The sequence below is a fragment of the Podarcis erhardii genome, assembly GCF_964252035.2.
Source record: "Podarcis erhardii genome assembly, chromosome: 17".
NCBI classification, from domain to species: domain Eukaryota; kingdom Metazoa; phylum Chordata; class Lepidosauria; order Squamata; family Lacertidae; genus Podarcis; species Podarcis erhardii.
Window position 1 is genome coordinate 13,950,374 of NC_138515.1, and position 22,212 is coordinate 13,972,585.

At 44.4% G+C, this 22,212-nt stretch overlaps 1 protein-coding gene across 2 annotated transcripts in view; it reads right to left on the reverse strand.

Annotated features, from left to right (window-relative positions):
- Positions 1 to 22,212, reverse strand: part of CCDC171 (coiled-coil domain containing 171) — a 199,105-nt gene that overhangs the window by 110,309 nt on the left and 66,584 nt on the right. For both annotated transcript variants that reach the window (XM_081844815.1, XM_081844814.1), the window contains 5 exons: positions 12,804 to 13,311; positions 10,862 to 10,978; positions 4,596 to 4,822; positions 3,781 to 3,963; positions 1,329 to 1,514 (listed from right to left, as the gene is read on the reverse strand). In XM_081844815.1, coding sequence (XP_081700941.1) covers positions 1,329 to 1,514; positions 3,781 to 3,963; positions 4,596 to 4,822; positions 10,862 to 10,978; positions 12,804 to 13,311 — 1,221 coding nt within the window. The remainder of the gene's footprint in view (positions 1 to 1,328; positions 1,515 to 3,780; positions 3,964 to 4,595; positions 4,823 to 10,861; positions 10,979 to 12,803; positions 13,312 to 22,212) is intronic.

Here is a 22,212-nt window from a genome sequence, read left to right on the forward strand (position 1 = left end):
ACAGAAGGAAAAACCATCACCAGCTCCTGTTGCATGCTGCCGGGGGGGGGGGCAGGGGGGGCAGGGAGGGGGGGCGGCATGGCCCAATTGCATATGAATGTTTGACTCTGTTGCAAACCACTCCGTGGCTTGTGTAAAGGGTGCTATGGCAATTGTTGGAAGAAGGAAACTGGGTTTGAGGTGAACTCCTAAGCACAATTCCCTGTGCTCATTTTGCTGGAGTGGACCGAGCTTCTGTTCCTTTCCTGAGCACATGAATAGGCAGAAACTGCATATTATTTTCTTCCGCGGGCTTAAATTCCTTAATTTTTAAAGAGGGGGCAATATACCGCTGTCCATTTGGGGTCAAAGCAACTGTGGACTTTGGGCTTTAAAATCTCAGCTGTGCCCCTGACCAACGCCAAAATACCCCCACCTTACAATGGGCGCACGGAGGCAGGGCTGGATTTAGGTTTGATGAGGCCCTAAGCTACTGAAGGTAATGGGGCCCTTTAGATGTCCAGCTGTCATTTATCAACAACAAATTGCCACTGTTTTTTGTGTTGAACATGTGCTATATGGTAATTTATGGACCTAACAGGTATCTCAAGCACATGCAGAATGTAGGCACCCTATATATAGAAATGAGCAAACCAGTGATATTTTAGGGAGCAGGCTAGCAGGCGGGGTCCATGACTTACATCATAGGAGCCTACACAATACAAAACACTGTTGCTGTAGGTAGGTTTTATTTTATTTATTTTTTATCTTATATTTTGGAAATGTACATCCAGGTTTTTCCCCCTTAAATTTTTTTTGGGGGGCCCACGGGGCCCTAAGCTATAGCTTGTTTAGCTTATACAGTGGTACCTCGAGTTACAAACACCTCAGATTACAAACTCCGCTAACCTGGAAGAGTTACCTCTGGTTGAGAAATTTGCCCCAGGATGAGAACGGAAATCGTGCTCCGGCGGCGCAGCGGCAGCATGAGGCCCCATTAGCGAAAGCGCGCCTCTAGTTAAGAACAGTTTCAGGTTAAGAACAGACCTCCAGAACAAATTAAGTTCATAACTAGAGGTACCACTGTATGTAAAACCGGCACTATGGCACCCTCTCGGCTCAGCACCCAGTGCGGGTTGAATCTGTCGTGCTCTCCTAAATCCCCTCTGGGTCAAAGCATTTCCTCTACTCAAGTGGGTTCAGGATACCTTCCCACCTGGAAACCCAAATTCACACTGAAATGCCTGAACGTGCTCTCCATCAGGTATTCTCCTGAGCGCTGCAAAACCCAAGTCTTGCACTGAGGCGAAAATAGCATCTTCATTTAGATGCTGAAAGGCAGGTCCTACCTTTACAGCTTCGCTTAGAGTTTGGTTTTTGTCTGCTTCTTCGCAGGAATGCACTTCCAGTTTATACTGCAGCTCCTGAAGCTGTTGTGCCTGTTCGTTCAAAAGCATTTGTGCCTGCTGCTCTCGTAGCAATGCATTATTTAGTTCTTCACATGCACTTTCAAACCTCTCGCGGGTGATCAATTTCTGATAAAGGAAATAAATTGTGTCCTGTCATGAAACAGCGGCTTTGTTTTATACACTCGACTCTCAGCGTTCCCACTTGCCAATATGCAACATTCTAATGCAAAAGTTTGAAAAACACTCGATAGATCTTGTCTTAGTCGGGACCATTATGCCGTGCTAAATTGCCCTGCGATATTTATTCGCCAGATTCCCTTGGAAACCTGGTGCGGAAGTACAAGCGCAAGGGAAGCTTTTTTTCCTGATCAAAAAGAGGTCAGAAAATTATTTCTGCGAAAGGAGCTGATTTGAACAAAGGTACCTACATTGTTCCAAACATAACGCCTAAGCTCAGAGCCATACATACAGGCCAAGCCAAGACCAATGACTGCAATATGTGAAATGTTTTAGGGGGAAGAAAGCAATCCTGCTATTGTACTTCAGCATCAGCAAGCCATCTTCCATAAATTCAGCCTAATCAAGGACTCCGGCTCTCATTTTGAATTCTTCTGCAGGAATATATCCCTCCATCTATCACCCAGATTGTAATTTTAGGGACTTGTTCTGAAAGAATGCTGTCCAGAGCAAACAGTGTTTAAAGCAAGGTATTCATATACTTGTGAAATCTCATTCTCATGGTTGATGGGTCCATAAACACATAAGCTGCCATCTTTTCTTCCTACCACCCTAAATCAAGTGTTTGCTGTCGGTTCTGTGTGAGACTTAAATGTGAAGTTAGTCGCTTTAATGTTTTCTAATGAAGTTAGCACATCATACCCAATGCAACTTGAAATTTCTCTTTTGCAGAGATTTGTCTGGTTAGTACTGTACATATTAGAATGGATTGGAATCCTTAGTTTGTATATGTATGAAGGCAACTTTTTATTACATGTTCCTTTAGAGTATAATACGGGAAGTTCTTTGTTTTGAGTTTGAAACACCTTGCCTTATTTAACAGGACAAAATAAACTGTTCCAGTAAAAAAGAAAAAGAAAAAGAACAGGTGCCCATGCACTTTTGCCAATTTAAATATTGCAAAAGACAACCTAATAAACCAAAACAGATAAAGGGTAGAGCCCGTTTTGTCTAATTAAAAACTATGGTTAAAGTTGGGACAAGATCCAAGATTTGAGGTCAAGATACAGAAGAGTAATTCCCCATCTCTATCTACTGAGTGGGGGGGGGATTTCTACATATGTGCCAGATATAAATTAATGGGGGGGGGGGAAGAATACCAAAAATCAGGTATATTAGAAATGAACACATGTGAAATAGTTTGAGGTAAAGCAATTACTATCTTGTATGCATTTTACACTTCCTTGTTTTCCTTGTTGTTGTTGTTTTTTAAAAAATGCACCACCTTCCTTTCTTTAAGAAATTACATTATTTCTCAAAGGGAAGAAAGATGGTCAAGGCAACTAACGAGCTGAATGAATCCTACAGATCCACCAAGCCTTTACAGACCACTGAGGAAGTGACAAGACCACCAGGCCCCTGAAGGCTTTTTTCACCCGTTACAGAATTTTGGTGTGGGAGACACTCCAAATTAATGTTTAACACGAGGTCAGGTTGCCACTGGTGACAACTGCACACGTGGAACTTTCACTACAAACACACCTTCTGGGAATCCCATGAATGGCTGCCATTTCCCACGGCTTCCCACAGCTACCGCACTCCCTATCCCCCCAACCCTCATTGTGACTGTCGTACAACAGGGTTACTCTAACGTAGATCAGTATGTGCTAACACGGAAGTGTCTCGACACATAGGTATCTTATAAAATGTGAAACAGCACTTATTCCGTTGAGCGTTTCAACAGTTGGTAGCGACGTGGCTGGTAAGGAAAGCAGAATGAATACATAGATCACTTTGCTTGAGTGATGCTAACATGCAATTTTAGCGTTTAGACTTCACTTCTCCAGCAGCACAAGCATAATATTTAAGGAACTGGAGGCGGGGAGGAGGGAATTGGCTTTGTTGACAGATCAAACATCATTATTTACTCAACCTATTTTATCTTGCAGCATAAGGAACTAATCATATGGAAAGAACCACTTGTTTCTCCGCTTTTAATATACCTGAATCACAGCAGGGAGACATTTACAAGACATGGTTTTTGTGTGAGCATGGGCAGAGTGGAAGGAAGGGGGGAGAGAGAGAGAGAATGCAAGAATAGATGGATTTTATTATTTGGTTTTCTAAGGAAGGCTGAGTGAAAACGGAGCAAAAGGAAACCTCTCCTTTAGATGAGGGTTATTCCCCCCCCCCCATCTAAATCAAATATACTTACAGATTGCTTAAATGCATTTAATTGCTCTTGCAGGCTCTGGGCTTTGTCAGCCTCGTTTCTCATCTCATTCAAATTCCGTTTGAATTCTGTCAGCTCTAAGCGGAGTGACCGCCGTTCCACTTCTGCTGTATGTAGCCTTTGTGTAAATTCAAATATTTGCCTCTGCAAGAATGCTATGCTTTTCTGGTAGTAAAAAGGGGGGGGGGAGAGAGGAAACAATATTGTTAGCTGCGCTGATTAGGCAATAAATCAATAGCACTTAAAGCATGGGGAAATTAAAATGAAGCATGTTTTCTGAATTCACCCAGAAAAGTGAAACATTCTGAAAGCTACTATTGCATACTCCTGAAGCAATATGTACAAACAGAGGATATATTCCAAAACTCAAAACAAGGCAGAGGTCCATGTTGAGGAAACATTTATCGTATTTTTGTATATATAGCACATGCACTTTTGTAGTAATGCACAACCCAAGTATGCAATAAGTGATACTTAAAGCACTTTTACAATTAAAATCATGGACTGCTCTTTAAAAAGAAGATTGTGCCTTGCCTTGAGTGCTAATGACTGGAAACGAAGTTTTGTTTTGTTTTTAAAAACAAGAGAGAAAGAAAGAGAGAGAGAATATCAAAGCTAGATACGGTTTGAAAAATACACTCCCTTTCTTGTAATTTTCCAATTTTACTTTTAAGGCAGAACACTCTGGTGCTACACAAACTAAGTATTGCGAGGCAGAGAATAAAAAACCCACAGCCACCTGAAAGCAAATTCTCCGAGCACAGTAGCTGTTGTATGCTAATTGCTTTCATACAAACCGTAGCGGGGGCTCTATCATTGATGTCCGCTTTAAGAGCCTGAGCGTTTATTTTATGGAGCCCGCGAGCCAATCTCTGAACCAAGGTGTCTTTCTCGATGTAGGTAATGCTCTGGCGGCCGTCTGATACGGCAAACTCCATCATGATGAAAAGTTTGTCCATGAGTTTTGAAAAAGAATTCCTTGCCGCACTGATAAGCAAATGTCCGGAAAGCCACGAATTCAGATCTTGAGAAGGGAAAGAAGCAAAATCCATTAAACAAGTGGGTTTGGGCCTGCCTCCCACTGAGTACATATAAATTATGGAAGTGCTTCGTATAGGAAACAGTGAAACACAATACAGAACTCCATACCCCCAATATGGAAATAACCAAAGGTTCCAGTTTTATGCAACTTAGAGACTGAATCCTATGGAACACAGAGGTGCTTACTTCTGAGGAAACCTGCTGATAATTCTGAGTAATTCCAGGCCCTCCAAATGTCCCTATTTTCCAGGGACAGTCCCAGATTTACAGAAACCGTCTCGGTTTCTGATTTGATCCCAGAACGTCCTGCTTTTCCTTAGGACGCCCCTACTTTCATCAGAAAAATGTTGGAGGGTATGGAGATATGAAACCCCTCCAAGCCAAGGAGACAAGTAACTATGCAACCTTTAGAAGACATCTGAAGGCAGGCCAGTACAGTGGTACCTCAGGTTACATATGCTTCAGGTTACATACACTTCAGGTTACAGACTCCGCTAACCCAGAAATAGTGCTTCAGGTTAAGAACTTTGCTTCAGGATGAGAACAGAAATCGTGCTCCGGCAGCGTGGCAGCAGCAGGAGGCCCCATTGGCGAAAGTGGTATCTCAGGTTAAGAACAGTTTCAGGTTAAGAACGGACCTCCGGAATGAATTAAGTACTTAACCCGAGGTACCACTGTACAATGGTACCTCGGCTGTCGAACGTAATCCGTTCCAGAAGACAGTTCTGACTTCCAAAACGTTTGACAACTGAGGTGCAAAGGGTGGTTGGCAAAGTCAATGGGAAAAACAGAAAAACACACAGTGGAAGCTGTTCGAATTCTGAGGCGTGTTTGAAAACGGAAGCAATTACTTCTGGGTTTTCGGCGTTCGGGTTCCGAATAGTTTGGCTTCTGAGATGCTCAAAAACCGAGGTACCACTATATAGGGATTTTTAAAAAAATGTTTAATGCTTTATTATGTTTTTATATATGTTGGAAACTGCCTAGAGTGGCTGGGGAAACCCAGTCAGCATATATTATTATTATTATTATTGAATAGGATGTCCCTATTTTCATCTGTGAAATGTTGGAGGCTTTGCAGCTCATGCTCCTTAGTGCATGATTGTTCAACAGAATCCCACTGTTTCTTGCAGAGGGTTTCCCCCAAAAACTTCTACATAAAATGCTGTGTAGACCAACCAACCCCAAAATACTCCAAGAGGAGGAGTAGTCTATTGTCTACATAGGTAATTGTTTGATTCCGTGTTGGGACATGGTTCACTGTAACTCTTTAGATAAAAATTATGTTGGCTAACACCAATCTGCAACAGGGCAATTCTGGTGGACGAAAGAGAATCTCTCCAATTCCACATTTGCACACGACAAACAATTCTCTCAACTTCTGGTGAAAATGTACATCCATATGCACGGACAGACATTGCCACAGGAGAAATAATGGCTTTGCTAATGAGAATTGGTCTTTTGCTCTCTTCTAATAGTGCATCTTTTTCTTCGTCTTCCTTGCATTAATCCACAGGTTGCAATATATGACACGCCAGACCTGTTGGATAAGCAGACTAATAACCGTTTATAAATATCAGTGAATGTGTTACAGATTCAAAAGTAGAAGGTAAGTCGCTGAAGCAAATTTATAACTGTTTTCCGTTCTTTCTTGACAGCTTAGATGTCTAAATCATTTGCTGCTTAAAACTACTGAGGCTTGGTACCTTAATGCCACACTATTTATATTCCAAGACAAGAGAATATAATTTACCTTATTCCAAGGCAATTAAAATTTTACAACTACAATTACTTATTTCCCCAATGGATTTTGGTAATCATCCTTCTCATATAATGGGCCTAAGGCCCCAGCACACCCAACATGTTCTGCTTACTGCTAGATTCGTCAGGTCTGTAATTAATAATTGTGTTTAATGTTGATAAATAAAATTGTCAGTGCTCCTACTACTAATTGGTATTCCAGATAACGGTTAATAGGTTTATTTATGCCTTAATAAAAGTCTTGTAATTTAGTTTTCCCTCTGCAAGTCAGGTCTTAATCTGTCATTACTTGTCTTACGATACTATCAGGGTAAGATGACAACCATGGCAGAGCTTATTTACATTCAGGAGAATACCAGATCTCCTGTTGCTGCAGAGAATTAAAATATTTGTTCTGAAGTTTAAAGCAAAAAGCCTATCGAGGCACATTTTTAAAGCAAGCCATCTTTTTTTCTCCCCTTTGCTTGTGAGAACAAAAACAAAGGATTTCAGGCAAAATAGAATAGGAGTACTACTCCAAAAATATTATTTTCATCTGCAGCCAAAGGATCACTTGAACTAATATAAAGTAGGATACAACTGGAATCAAAGTACTTTATGTGACACAGTAAGACCATCATTGGTTTCTCTGTATCAACATTGCGCCTGGGCACGGTTCCAAATAACTACTTCAGGTACGCCCCCCCCCCCCCAGGATATAATCCCCACTGGGATTTTTTTATTTAGGAAAAAAAATCATTTTGATAATGACAGCTCACATGTCATATTACACTGAAAGTCCCCTTGGTTTCAGAAATATGCTTCATGGGGCAGGATAGAGGGGCTGTTCTTCGAGCAGTGCATATTAAACCCCCATTGGGCATGTAAAAATAGTTGTGGGGGGCTCTTAGCCATGATGTGGAATCAGAGGTTTGGGGTATGTAGAGGCTGGTGAAACCAGACTATGGTTTTAATTTTGTTTCCATTTATTTTTTCTTGGCCAGAGTTGTAGTTTGAATTATCAAGTGCCATTGGTATAAAAACATTTGATAGACTGCATTGTAAGGTAAAGGATGCCTGGATGATTAACTCCAGTTGAATTCGACTATGGGGTGCAGCGCTCATCTTGCTTTTAGGCTGAGGGAGCTGGCGTTTGTCCACAGACAGCTTTCCAGGTCATGTGGCCAGCAGGACTAAACCGCTTCTGGTGCAACGGAACACCGTCACAGAAACCAGAGCGTGCGGAAATGCCATTTACCTTCCCGCCACAGCAGTACCTATTTATCTACTTGCACTGGCATGCTTTCAAACTGCTAGGTTGGCAGGAGCTGGGACAGAGCAAGGGAAGCTCACCCTGTCGCAGGGATTCGAACTGCTGACCTTCCAATCAGCAAGCCCAAGAGGCTCAGTGGTTTAGACCACAGCGCCACTCACGTCCCTACATAATGCATTGTATTCTATCTCTGTTATTTAAAATTAGAAGTCTGAACTTTATATATACACATAACATTCGGGCTAATGCTATACCAGTCTTCTTTCCCCCACCCCCCAAGATTGCCAGAGAGGTTTTTTAAGAAAATAAAAATATTTCCAGGATGGGAAAGCACACAGTTTCTAAAAGCAAAGCATCACCTCTGATTAAATTTTAATGAATAATGGTTCTGACTAAAACAAAGAAATGTGCGGGGATAGAATCATTCACGGCTTTGAAAGGTGAAATGAGAATACAATTCAATTCCACATGGTACTGCATTCTGCTGTATCTATAACCGGAGGGAAAAGAATATATATACTCTGAGTACCTGGCCACAGACTATCAAGGAATTACAGTAAAAGCACTAAATAATTTATGCGGTGATGAGCGTGTGAGAATTGTCCTGCACAAACACAGTTACAGTGCAAAGAGCAAGCAAGTCTTTATTAAACAAATGAAGCAAAAACCAATGAAAAGTGACAAAGATTACTCCAGTGACAACGGGAAGGATGTCTGGTGTTTTGTTTTTTCCTTTGCTTTTTAGCAAAACAGAACAAGAAGGAAGGACTTGAGTCTTTACTAATGTTTGTGTGTCCAAAAGTTCAAAAACTCAGCTTAATCTCCAAGTGATCACAATACGTTCAAATAAATCTTACACGCTTGTTTCCTCTAAGCGCCACTGTTATAACTGGCTAAATGTCGACACTCATGTAAAAATGAATTCTAAGCCTTGGGTCCAAAGAGATACTTTGGGTGCAGCCGTGGAACTCGATAGACCCAACAGGATTTTTCTTTCTTGTTGGACTACCAAGCCATATTAAACTGATTGGAAGTCAAAAGATGTGGTCAAGCACAATTGGTTGCTGTTTAAGAAAGCTAAACCCCAAAGCTCCCTTGAGTTCGTGGAACAATTGTGTTGTTCCTTGAATCAGGGTGCATGCTGCAATTGTTACCTGAAGATGTTTAGTATTTTCTCATGGTTTGTAGCATGTGGCTCGGGAGATGTGCCACACCAGCTTCAGGGAAACGCAACCCCTGGCTGAGGACCACAAGCAATGGCGTAAGTGGATTCAATCTCATGGTCGTCACCAGAGTGCAGAAGTATCCACATACCAAGGACAGTCGAGATGCTGAGGCAACCAGTTAACAATTTCTGCCTTGTTGGATCTGAAATCCTTGACAGCATATAGCTAAGACCATGTTCAGCCACCTTATACAGTGGTACCTCTGGTTAAGAACTTAATTCGTTCTGGAGGTCCCTTCTTAACCTGAGGTACCATTTTAGCTAATGGGGCCTCCCGCTGCCACCGCACAATTTCTCTTCTCATCCTGAAGCAAAGTTCTTAACCTGAGGTACTATTTCTGGGATCTTCCTGCAGCTAATGGGACACTTCCTGCAGCTAATCGGAAGGCAGTCTCTGCTCTGCTCCATGCCGGTTTAGCGTGGTGCACTGGCAGGTGGTGGGGGTCACCGAGCCTGCAGCAGGGGTCTATGGGCCGGTTAAATGACCCCCATGGGCTTCTTGTGGCCCATGAGCCTTAGGTTGCCGACCCCAGCAATAAAACATCAAAAACATTAAAAACTTCCCTAAACAAGGCTGCCTTCAGATGTCTTCTAAAAGTCAGATAGTTGTTTATTTCCTTGACATCTGATGGGAGGGCGTTCCACAGGGCGGGCACCACCACCGAGAAGGCCCTCTGCCTGGTTCCCTGTAACTTTGCTTCTCGCAGTGAGGGAACTGCAAGAAAGCCCTTGGAGCTGGACCTCCGTGTCCGGGCTGGACAATGGGGGTGGAGATGCTCCTTCAGGTCTACTGGGCCGAGGCCATTTAGGGCTTTAAAGGTCAGCACCAACACTTTGAATTGTGCCTGGAAATGTACAATGGTGGGCTGGCTCTACAGGATCACCCCACCAGACTAGATGCTACAGTTTACTGCTTATAATTAGCAGGGAAAATGTACCATTTGCCCCAAACGTATTGTTTGAAGATTCAAGATACCTAGGTGTCAGAGTCACCCGTGGTCCCAGCTCACAAGAGACCAAAGTCCACTCCAGCTTATGTACAAAAGCTTTTATTGAAGAACATTAGTAGCTTTACATCCGAGGTCCGTGACCCTACGTCTGTTACCCTTAGACCGCTGAAGTCCCCTCTGAGTCACTCCCGCCTCGACACCAGTTTAAGAGGCTTGTACTGGTCCACCTCTTTCTCTCTTTCCTTTTCCGCAGGGTCTTTCTGCCCCCCTGTGTTCTCTCCCTTCGGGACTCTCCAGAGGCTGAATCCTCTGCCGCCTCCTCCCCCCTCCTTCGGGCTTTGGGACCAGGCTCCTCCCCAGGACTCTCTTCATTTCCGCGCGCCTCCCATTTTGAACTTGGCGCGCGTACGTTGCTCCTGACCTTCCCTTCGACAGTTACACTGCCCTCAATACTACTTTCCTCCCCTTCCGGCAGGACGTTTGGCCCTGATCTCCTTCCCCTCTCTGCTTCCTGTTCTGCTCCTTCTGACACACTGGTCACTCCTCCCCCCTCACTCCGTTCCAGCGGAGCAGCCGGTCTCGCTCTCCAACTCCCACTGGGGGTTCCCCCTTCGTTTCCCTGCTCCTGACTGCTTCCCCCTCTAGCTCCCCTTGGCTTGACCAGAGGGGCTCCCTTTTGGGAGTCCTCCGATTCACTGGACGGACTCATGGACAATCTTGGGTCATTGTCATCCTCTTCCTCGTCAGTCTGGAATCCTTCCCCCTCACTCTGCGTCTCTCTCCCTGAACCCCTGACACTAGGATATGATCAGCAGAAAAAACGGAAGACGTTACCTGTCTTGTTAACCACTTCTTGTAGCTCAACCATTGAACTGAGGACAGCGGCAAGGAGACTAGGACTGGTAAGCCAATTGAGCGCTTGAAGAGAACGGACGTGTTCCTTCTGTTGCTCTGCATTACAAAAAAGTGAAAACAATTCAATGGTATCCCATAGTATTAGATTAAAACACATTTGCGGCGAGGGAGATTGCTAAACAATCACTCAGATTTGGAGGCTATTTGCAAAAACCACACATTTACTCAAAGATGTTTGTACCATGTTTTAGCTGCTTATACGCTAATCCGCTAAGCCGCTAATAGGCAAGACGAAGAGACTCGCGGAACGGATTCTTTTCGTCTTGCGAGGCACCACTGTAATGTCTCCAACCCAAAGCTGTTCAATAAAAATAAGATATACAGGGTTGAAAACGTCCCACTGTCTAGTCGCCACGACTACCCCAATATTGCAGATGTGGAACTGAAGTTGAAAGAACAGTGGTTCAAGAGCATTTAGGAAGCTCATAGATCAGGAGACATTTAACCCAGAGACTTTCTAATCTGTAGCTCACACCCTTTAGCAACCCGGGGAAGGTTAGAAGTAGAGCACATGATGGTGGGCTGGGAAAACACAATGACTACATTATTACATGAGCACAGTTCCACAGTATTTGATTTTTTCATTTACATGCATTCAATCGAAATAAGATGGGTTTATGAAGCAATTCTATACCCTCCCACCATGCTGACAAAGAATTCTACGAAACAGTAGTCAATATCCGGAATCACTGTTCCGGACATCATATTTGCTGAATACACAAAGCTTCACAGCTTGTCTTTCATCGTACAAAGTCTGGTACCTTGCTTCATTTAAACATTTTCAGAGACTTTGAGACTAAAGATTTCAATTTTTGACTTGTTATGGTTTGAAGGAATTCGATAAAAGATTGTCTATTGCGTATCATCATGTTGCCTAGACATTGCTGATGTCAGATAGACAGGGCTGAGCAAGATGGACCAGAGGCCTTACTTGGGATAAGGAACTTCCTGTGCTCTTATGCTACGCTCATGCTACACTAACTCTTAAAAATCTGCAAACGTCCCAATTATTAATCTCATGGCAGTTCAATTCAGATATGCCAAACCATAGATTACAACTGAAAAAGCTTTCCCTGTGGTTACCATAAAACAACTTCCATGATCTTATTGGTACAGTGCTCCGTGGGACAACACAATAGCCTGATCTCCTAATCATGGTTAAGACACGTGCCATAGGCTTGCACGCTCCCATCTCGTGCTTTAAGTCCTTCACGGATTGTTTTAACCATGGAGAAGCAACGGCCATGGCTAAAACCAGCCAGCAGAGCTCACACAACAAGAGGATGAACCGGGTTTACAAACCCTGGATTTGAAGGGATCTCGTTTGTGATAACCATGGCTTGCCCAGGTGCAGGTATCATACTATGCCATACTACGGAACAAGAAACCATGGAATGGAGACCTGAAGCAGGAATAGGCAAACTCGGCCCTCCAGATGTTTTAAGACTACAGTTCCCATCATCCCTGGCCACTGGTCGTGTTAGCTAGGGATGATGGGAATTGTGGTCCCAAAACATCTGGAGGGCAGAGTTTGCCTATGCCTGAGCTGAATCCACATGAAAAGCGTACTCTGCATTTCTTAAACACAATCAGATCCGCAATGGGTCACAGTCAATCCAGATTCAGTTTACCATCAGTTCAGATGGGTGTGTGTGTGTTTCCTGTGTATTTAACACCGTCTCTGGGGGTTTGGGGCTCTTTTAATTAACACGCTAAATTTGGTCTAACAGCTTAAACTTAATTTCCCCCCTCAAATTATAAAGCCTATGTCCCCCATTGCCTTGGCATAATATAATTGTTATTTAAGTACTGAAAGTACTGTTTGACACCAAACATATAAATCACCGGCTGATTATCTTACTTGACAGGTTCTGCACATCCTTGGAGTCTCCTGCACAGACTAAGATTCCTATGCCTTCTCTGAAGCTGTCCACCCAGGAGAAAAGGGAGCTGCAAGACTGGCCCAACAGCTGAAGCCTCTTGGCTGCCAGCACGGCAATGACGCCCTTGCGGAAGAGGTGGATCATGCTGCCGCCATGTTTTTGCTTCTTCACCTGGCCGTCGCTCGGCTTCCTTTCCTCGGCCTCGGACAAAACGTTGGCCAGAGTCCGGATCTCTTGCTTGAAAACATCACAGGTGTTGACTTGATCTTGGAGGAAGTCCCTTTGGGTCGATAAGGCACACGAGCGACTGTAGAGCGCATACAAGGCTCCAGAAAGCAGCGCGCACGCCGCCAGAAGAGACATGTGCTCTTTTTGGTTTTGAGTCAACATGGTCTTAAAGTGCGAGTTCTCAAAGAGCAACTGCTCCTGCCTCTTTTCGGCGGCGGCAAACTTCTCTTTCGCTTTCTCTGCCATTTCTTGATATTTCTGCAAATATGGGAGGAGATATGGGTTTCAAGGAACGGAATCAACCGGCAGCCTCTTTATAAATCGGGAGAAATGGCAGAAGCAATGGGGCGCATGGCAAAGTCCAGAACATCAAAGCCCCAAGGCTGCTGCATCGCTCTGTAACCAGCCCATTAAATCCAAGCTCTGGAAAGGCATGTTCAAAATTATGAGCTCGCTAAAGAGCCAATGAAAGTGAAGCTGCTTATTAAAAACAAACAAAACAAAACAAAACAAAACAAAACACCAAGCGCTAATCTCATATTCCAAACCTATAAAAGTCTAGATGCTCATCAGTGGAAGAAGAGAAGCAGCGCTGTCCTTAAAACATGACACCAGCAACTGTTTAAAAGGGCTTTACAATAAATTTTATATAGAAACTGGATAAATATCAATTTGGATTACTAGAAGGACTTTACAACAGCCATATTGCACTGTCTGAGTGACTACAAATTAAAGGCTGGGCTTGTGAAATAAATTTGGGGAAAGTTACATCCTGCAGACCGGAAAAAACTATTCTGGAATGAGTATGTTAAATATTTTGAATAACTGTTGCTACAAATAATTGTCAGATAAGGAGGCGGGAATTCTTTTTGTCTATTCTTTTCCATGATCTTAGTTATTTTTTCTGTTTCCCCCCCTCTTTCTCTTTTTTATATCATTGTGTTCTGTAACGATCATGAGTATTCCATTTTGTATTTTCTTCCTTTTCAGTATTCTTCTTTTTTTTGATATATTGCTTTTTATTACCTTTTTTATAAACGCCTTTGGATTTTAGAACTAAAAATCTTCAGTAGGATTCTTTTAAAAAATGAATAAACAAACGTCATGCCAGCAACGATTCACAACATATTGCCAGGTCAAAAAAACCATTAAACCAATATCACGATATGGACTTGAAACGGGTTTTGGATTATCTATACCATCCAGCCCTAACACACATTGTGATTCGCGATATATTGCCAGGTCACAAAAAAACTATGAAACCGATATCGTGATATGGGTTTCAAGCTGGTTTTGAACAATATAGCGCCCAGCCCTAAACTTGGCTACTTCCTATACTAATGCTGTGCTAGCCCTGCTCTTCAAAAAGAAGATGCAGCTGTCATGTCACCGGTTGGATCAACATCTCAAGTTGTGTTTAGCAAAATGCAGGGGCACAGGAAGGGGGGCGATGGGGGTGGACCACCCCGGATGCCCACCACCCTGGGTGCCCTCACTGAGGGGGGGGGGTGACATTTGGCGCACCACCCGCCCACGACTCCCAAGCCTACCCCGAATCGTCAGGGTAAAGGGGGGGAGCTGCGCCACTTTGCCAGCAGCATTCCCCCCTTCGCCGTTCATTTTGACAGATTAGTGGAGGCTTGGGAGTCACGGGTAGGCAGCGCATCAAATGTCCGCCATAGGCGGCTCACTCCTCCCCGGCTGCAGGGCTCTCACGCCGCCCTGGGCACCCAAGCAGCTATCCCGTGCCTGGGAGAGCACCTTCTGCGCCATGCCCCCCTTGGGAGCACACCCACCCTGGGCTGTGTGGGCAAATGCTCTGCTGCTGGCCAAATATATACCATTTATGTACCTGCCTTACCTTGTAACCTGCCCCTTGCCCAGGTACTGATCTGTATTATGCATTAAAGCCTTTGACAGCAGCCGGACGAGGAGTTTGACTTCTTTGCCTGGCACTAAGAACCAGGGCAAGTGTCGACTTCAGCTTCCAACTTAACATAGCAACTAGCGTATTTTATCCATCCATAAGTCGCCCCCATGTATAAGACCACCTCCCCCCCATTTGGGCGGGACTTAATTTTAAGAAAATGAGGGGAGATGGCCCAAAGTTGTTGAGCCTCTCCCCCCCATGCAGCTGTGAGCGGGAAGCACCCCCCAGATCGCTCCCCGCTCGCTGTAGCATCGGGGGGAGCCGCACTCCCACCAACTGGCTGACTGGCGGTGCACAGCTTCTCTCCCCCCCCCATGCTACTATCCGTATATTGGACGACCTCAGTTTTTTGACATGATTTTTGAGTCAAAAAACTTTGTCCAATACACAGAAAAATATGGTAACGCAGGCCAATAGTACAGTAATCCATAACCATCTTATCTGTGAGCAACAGCAAAGTCTATGGCTTAAAGAACAATTATGCTAGGGTTTTGGTGTTTGTTTTTTAAAGAAACGAACAGGACACATGGCTGTGTTAAGTTAGTTTAGCAAAAGAGAATAGTAAACTAGGGAAAACCTGGAGAGACAGAAATAGATAGGCAGCAGCTGGAAAGGGGAAAGTAAAGGTGATCTTTTAATTACTTTGCAATCAACCCCCTACTTATATATTCACAGATTAATTATGTCTCGGGCAGAATTGTATTTTCAAGAGAACGCTCTTTGTATTATTTGATCAATCACTTATTGCTTTATTCTTCACATACATAATACCTGCTATTCCAATGAATGCATAAAAACTTAATTCGGACAAGTACGTAAATTAATGACTGAATAATAAGCATTGTGAGATTGAAGTCACAGTAATACTTTGTGATACACATACACACAGAGCGAGAGAAAGCGCGCAACAACTCGTTCAATCCATGAAAGTGAGCATGGATGTAGATGCCTATTGCAAAGTTTCAACATAATAAAAAGCTTTGTATGCAGTATTTGCATAAGTTAAATTCATTCATGGCCCTGAATGCCAATTCACTAGACAGGCTAACAGTTTGCCTTTCTATTGAATCGGCATCCTGGGCTATTAATACATTTATCTACTTTATCTAAGCTACATTAGCAGAATGGAAAATGAATATTTTACCGTCTCAGGAAATTACGCATCGTCAACAAGCCTAGCCAATGGGATGCCCTCTAGATATTGCTGAACTAAAACTCCCATCATTCCTGACCCTTAGCCACAATGCTAGTTGAGGCTGATGGGAGCTGCATTCCAATATCCTGCATTTTTAAACATTATTTGCAATTATGAAAATGCGAGTGGAAGTGAAAATTCACATAATTCAAACTCACAGAAAGGAAGCATTATTACAATAGTTAATTAACCATTGAACACTAAAAACAGGTAACTCTCTTGAATGACTGTTTCCTTGCTTCCATTTTGGCAACTCTATCAACCGAATTGTCAAAAGAGAATTGCAGAGAAAGCTCTCCATGGAGATCTTAAGGCAGTTAAGCCTTTCTTGACTTGTAATAGGCAGGCTTCATTTGTGCAATGGAACTTTCACCTCCTCTCCTCTCCTCTGCAACTGCCGTCACCCCTGCACACCCTCAAAATCTGCTCCAGAGAGTTGAAGGACCCTCCAGATCAGATTTAGAGGGTGCAAAGGGAGAGGAGAAGAAAGGGAGGTGCCACTGCGTTAAAGGTACCCTCTGTGCACAGTGCTGGGTACAACCCACAGGGCGTGTGGCTAATTCCTCCCCCATTTAAGAAGCCATGGCTGTTGCGGGAACTAAATCTGGGCAGATGTCCGCAACCCTGTCCACAACACTCACATTAATTTGGACCCCACTTTTACATGAGATTGGCATTGGAACGACTTAAGGTTCCACAAGCAAATAATGTAGATTAAACCCAAGCACATCTGCTTGCTTTAAAGCAACTCATCCATACAAAACAACCGACACAGTCTTCATAGTGACATGTACTTTGACTGCAGTTCTCAGTTGCTGTGTCAACACAACATCTGTTCAAGAAAGCTCGCTTGTGTCTTTTGGAAGAAAATGCCATGCGCTTTGCAAAAGGGAGAGGGAGAAGGAACACTGAAGGCGGCCGGTTACTAAAAAGGAACAGATCTTCCCAAATAAGTGAAAAATGTGATGGGGACTGCATAAATAACCAACAACCATAGTTTAAAAAGGTGTCATGGGGAAAGAGTATACCAAACACCCAAATCTCTGGCTATATACACATACATGAATAATGTATGCAAAATCTTATGCAGAACCGATATTAGTATTTCGCGTTAGGCAAAAATGCAAGGGCTAATTGCATTAATTAATCCCTACAATCCTGGAAACGCACTTAACAAAATACTTCAAAATGAAACCTGAACATCAGCCCAGAAACTACAGGATTATTAGCAACTGATTTTTGCTTCTAGAAGTAGCAAAAAGTAACCTGAATTTGGGAAGCACAGTGGGGGAGGAGGGGGGGAAGAAGAAAACACAAACAACTCGCGGACCTTGGCCCTCAGAGTGAAACGTCCAGAATTTAAGAAGGAAAATATAAACTCATATAGAGTCAAAAAGAAAAGCTCAGCTGACATCTGTTACTAAAAACAAGTAGGGCCAGTATCACTCTATCTATCTATCGATCGATCGATCGATCGATCTACCTATCTACCTAAAAGTACAGTCATACCTCGGGTTACAGACGCTTCAGGTTGTGTTTTTTTGGGTTGCGTACTGCCGAAACCCAGAAGTACCTAAACGGGTTACTTCCGGGTTTCAATGGTTTGCGCATGCGCAGAAGCGCCGAATCACAACCCACGCATACGCAGACGTGGGTTGCGAACGCTGCGGGTTGTGAACGTGCATCCCGCACAGATCACATTCGCGACCCGAGAATCCACTGTACAGCAATCTTCCTTCCTTTGCCATATAAATGTAGACGCACAGGCTGCGCTTTTTCCCCCTTCGGCAGCTTGTAATTGTTTTGTGCCCAAACCTACGTTGCTTCTAATATTTCCTCAGAACCTTAAAAGTACAATTTCTTGAAAGGAACAGCAAGATTCTGTGCCTTGAAAGACTGGCAGCCCGACTTCATGGAGTGGAGCAGCTTTGAGAGGTGGCTCCCTGGGTTACGGCACTCTGCGGACTTCAAGAACCCTTTAAAAAAATTAGTCACTCCCCTGGAGAGTACAACTCTATTTTATCCTGTTTCTTGCTGGGTCTTTATCCTTTATGTTGGCAAGAAGACAAGACTGCAAACTGGAGACTTAATGACACCTGGGCTTCAAAGGACTTCACGTTATTTCAACTATTTTATTTTCCTCTCTTACAACCCTCACTTTGATTCCACTGAACACATGATAGTGTTCAACTAATTCACCTCTTCTGATAACAGTCTTGCTCCTTCATAAAGCAAGTCAATTCTTCAAAGGGAGGGGCATCCCTTGCCCTAGAGAATCCCCCAACCCTTCTATTTGACGAGTCTCGTCCCCCCCCCAATAGATCTATTCACTATCGCATTATTTGTTTTTATGTGAATATCTTTTTGCCTGTGTACCCGTGCTTCTGATTATATCCACAAAACCAGATAGTTGTTTGTAAAGGAGGTGGCCTATCAATGTTGTTGGACTACAACTCCCATCATTCCTGACCTCTGGGCACTCTGGCTGGAAATGATGGGAGCTGGAGTCCCAGCAGATTGTACAGGGATACAAGTTCCCAAGCCTTGTGTAATAATAATAATAATAATAATAATAATAATAATAATAATAATAAATTATTTATACCCCGCCCATCTGGCTGGGTTTCCCCAGTCACTCTGGGTGGCTTTCAACAGAATATTAAAATAGAATAATCTATTAAACATTAAAAGCTTCCCTAAACAGGGCTGCCTTCAGAAGTCTTCTAAATGTCTGGTAGTTGTTTTTCTCTTTGACATCTGGTGGGAGGGCGTTCCACAGGGCGGGTGCCACTACCAAGAAGGCCCTCTGTAACTTGGCCCTGGTTCCCTGTAACTTGGCTTCTCGCAGGGAGGAAACCGCCAGAAGGCCCTCGGCACTCGACCTCAGTGTCCGGGCTGAACGATGGGAGTAGAGACGCTCCTTCAGATATACTGGACCAAGGCCATTTAGGGCTTTAAAGGTCAGCACCAACACTTTGAATTGTGCTCGGAAACATACTGGGAGCCAGTATATTATAGCAATGCTTAGTATTTATACAGCACCTATATGCCCAATTCAGCTCAAGTAAATAATCTCTATCATCTATCAAACAACCCTGAAACATTGATAGGATGTTATTATTCCCAGGAGATAAGCTAAGACTACGCAGGGCTTAAGGTGCTGAGTTGCGCCCAACACTGGGGGGAGAGCTGCACATGACGTCATGGACATCGTGCATGACTGTCACATGGGTAGAGGCCAGCCATGTGACATTTGTGCTCCAGGCCGTGCTGGTCGGCCCAGGGTGACATCCTGCCAAGGTCGCACGATGTCAGGGCAACATCCCACCGTGCCTCCTCTTCCCCCTCAAGATGGGGGGCGGCTGAGCCCCATCTCTGTGGACATTGGGGGGCTGTAGAGGCCTCATCCCCATAGCGTTGGCAAGCCTGACTCCGGGAATTCACAGCCAAGGTGAGATTTGAACTGGACGGCAGAAGTTCCCTGATCTTTGTCTTAACTGCTATGCTACAGTAATGGTTTTATTAAAACACTGTTTTGTGTTTACTGGATGGTGATATTCCTACACATCCCTATACAGAATCTGAAAAGGTACTAGACTACAACAAAGCCATCGGCTTCCGATGTTCCAAAACTGCATGACTTCAGAACTGAGGTGAGGAAAATGAATGTTTGAGTGTTTCCCTAATCTAAAATTCAGCATAAATTTTTAAAAAAGCATGTGTCAAAGCTGCCCAAGGTCCCAGCTCACAGAGGACCAACGCCAGGTCGTCGTTATATACAAAAGTCTTTATTGAAGTTCAGTTTCCATTTCAAAGCCGTAGCGCGCAGCTCTACGTCTTAAACCCTAGACCGCCGAAGTTCCGTCTGAATCTCCTCCCCCCTGACACCAGTTTAAGACTCTAGCCCTGCTCCACCTCTTCCTCTGCTCTCTCCTCCTCTGGGTCCTCCTGTCCGCTGGGGCATTCCCCTTTCTGGACTCTTCTGACGCTGAGTCCCCTGACTCCTCCCCCTGCCTCCGACGGGCTTTAGGACCCGGTTCCCAATCCTCGTTCCCTGCTGTCCCGCGCGCCTGTACATTTGAACTTGGCTCTCGCGCCAACCCAGTGACCTTCCTCCTGACCGTTACACTGCTTCTGTCACTGCTTCCCTCTTCCGGGATGCTAGCTGGACCTGACCTCCCCTCCGTTGCCTGACTCTCCGATGGAGGCGTGGTCAGCCCTGACTCATCTTCTTTCCCTGCTGGGGGAGACGCGGGCCCCGATACCTGGGACTCTTCCCCCCACTATGCTCTGGTGGGGAAGCTGGTCCTGATCTCTAACTGCTGCTCTGGGAGTCCCCGCTGGCCCCTTGCTTCTGGAGTGTCCCCCTTGGGACCCCCCTTGCCCTGGCCACCGGCGCCCCCTTCTGTGAATCTTCCAATTCGCTGGAGAGGCTCATGGAATCTCTCGGGCCACTGTCATCTTCTCCTACGCTGCCCTCAGATTCTTCCCCTTCGCTCTCCATTTCCTCTCTTCCCTGTGCTTCTGCTCCTGAGCCCCTGACAGCATGCATCAGGAGTAGGCTAGGTTAGAATGCTTGCCAGTGTGCTGGGTGGTTTCTGACAGCTGGGGACATAAAATATGTCCCAATTGTGGAACAGCGCAAGGAAGGCTATGCCACAATCTCTTTCTGAAAGTTGTTTGGTTCTGAGCATTTCTCAAGGTATTTCAAAGCTGTTGCCTTGCAGCAACATTTACTCTTTCTTCTAAGTGGGGAAAGCACTGCACAACTCTGCGTCCTCTCAGGATAACCTTTAAACCAGAGCAATCCTATTTTTGTGAGGCTAAGGGGCTGGAGCATAGGAGCATGGGATCAGGCAGAAACAAGTTCTTAACCTGAAGATATGTTAAGAGGGAGTAGGGGCTGCCGCTCATGAGAGAGGTTGCAAATGAGGGGATGGACTAAATGGATCTAGAAAACCAGTTTCCTCCAAGAGCGCCTGGATCGGGTCTGTGACCACCCACCCGCTCAAGAACTTTGCCCAAGAATGGGAGAAGAAGGATATTCTACAAGCTAGAACATGTGCAGAGGAGGGAAACCAACCCAAGATCTACAGATGTAGAGCAGTATACAAAATGAAGAAGAAGGAAAAGAAGAAGAAGAAGAAGAAGAAGAAGAAGAAGAAGAAGAAGAGGAGGAGGAGGAGGAAGAAGATCTGGAAACCAAATGAGGAGTGACTGAGGGAGTTGGGTATGCTTAGCCTGGAAAAGAGGAGACAGATGAGATGCGACCACCATGTCTATTCAAATTGTTAGAATTCCTGCTCCATGATTGCAGTCATAGGATTTTAATCTATCACATGACGGTGTATGTTTTGACTCCACAGGGTGGGAAGTGACAGAGACAGGATGTTTGTGTTACAGTTTTCCGTGAAGTGGGACTATTGTCCTTTGTTTCTTTTTCTCTTTTCTGTCTGATGCTAGAGAGAGAGGGAGCCATGTTGCAGTGCTCCGTGTATGTTTATATGTAAATAAAGTAGATTAGCCAAAGTGCTGGGTTGCTGAGGTCTGTTACGCATGATGCGCAAACTCTGCGGATCCCTAAGGGTGCCGGTGTCTGCTGGCATCGGTCGCTGTGATGTTCGGGCTGAAGAACGCTTATGAAGCTCCCGAACGATCGACCAGGAGGGAGGGAACATGCCAGTCAGGCATGTGTCTCTGCCAGGGTCCTACTCGAGTGTAGGCTGAACTCCTGAGACAAATATCTAAAGGGAAGACAGAGAAGCTTGTTTTCTCCTGCTGTTGATTGTAGGACCTGAACTAATGGATTCAAGTTACACGGAAGGATATTCCGACTAAACATTGGAAAGAAGATGGGAAGAGTTGTTTGACAGTAGAATGGGCTCCCTTGGGAGGAGGTGGACTCTTTCCTTGGAGGTTTCTAAGCAGAGGTTGGGTGGCTATCTGTCAGGGATGCTTTAGCAGAGATTTGCATTGTAGGCCTGGATAAACCCATGAATGTAAATACTTTGCATATATACTTCTTTAGCTATAT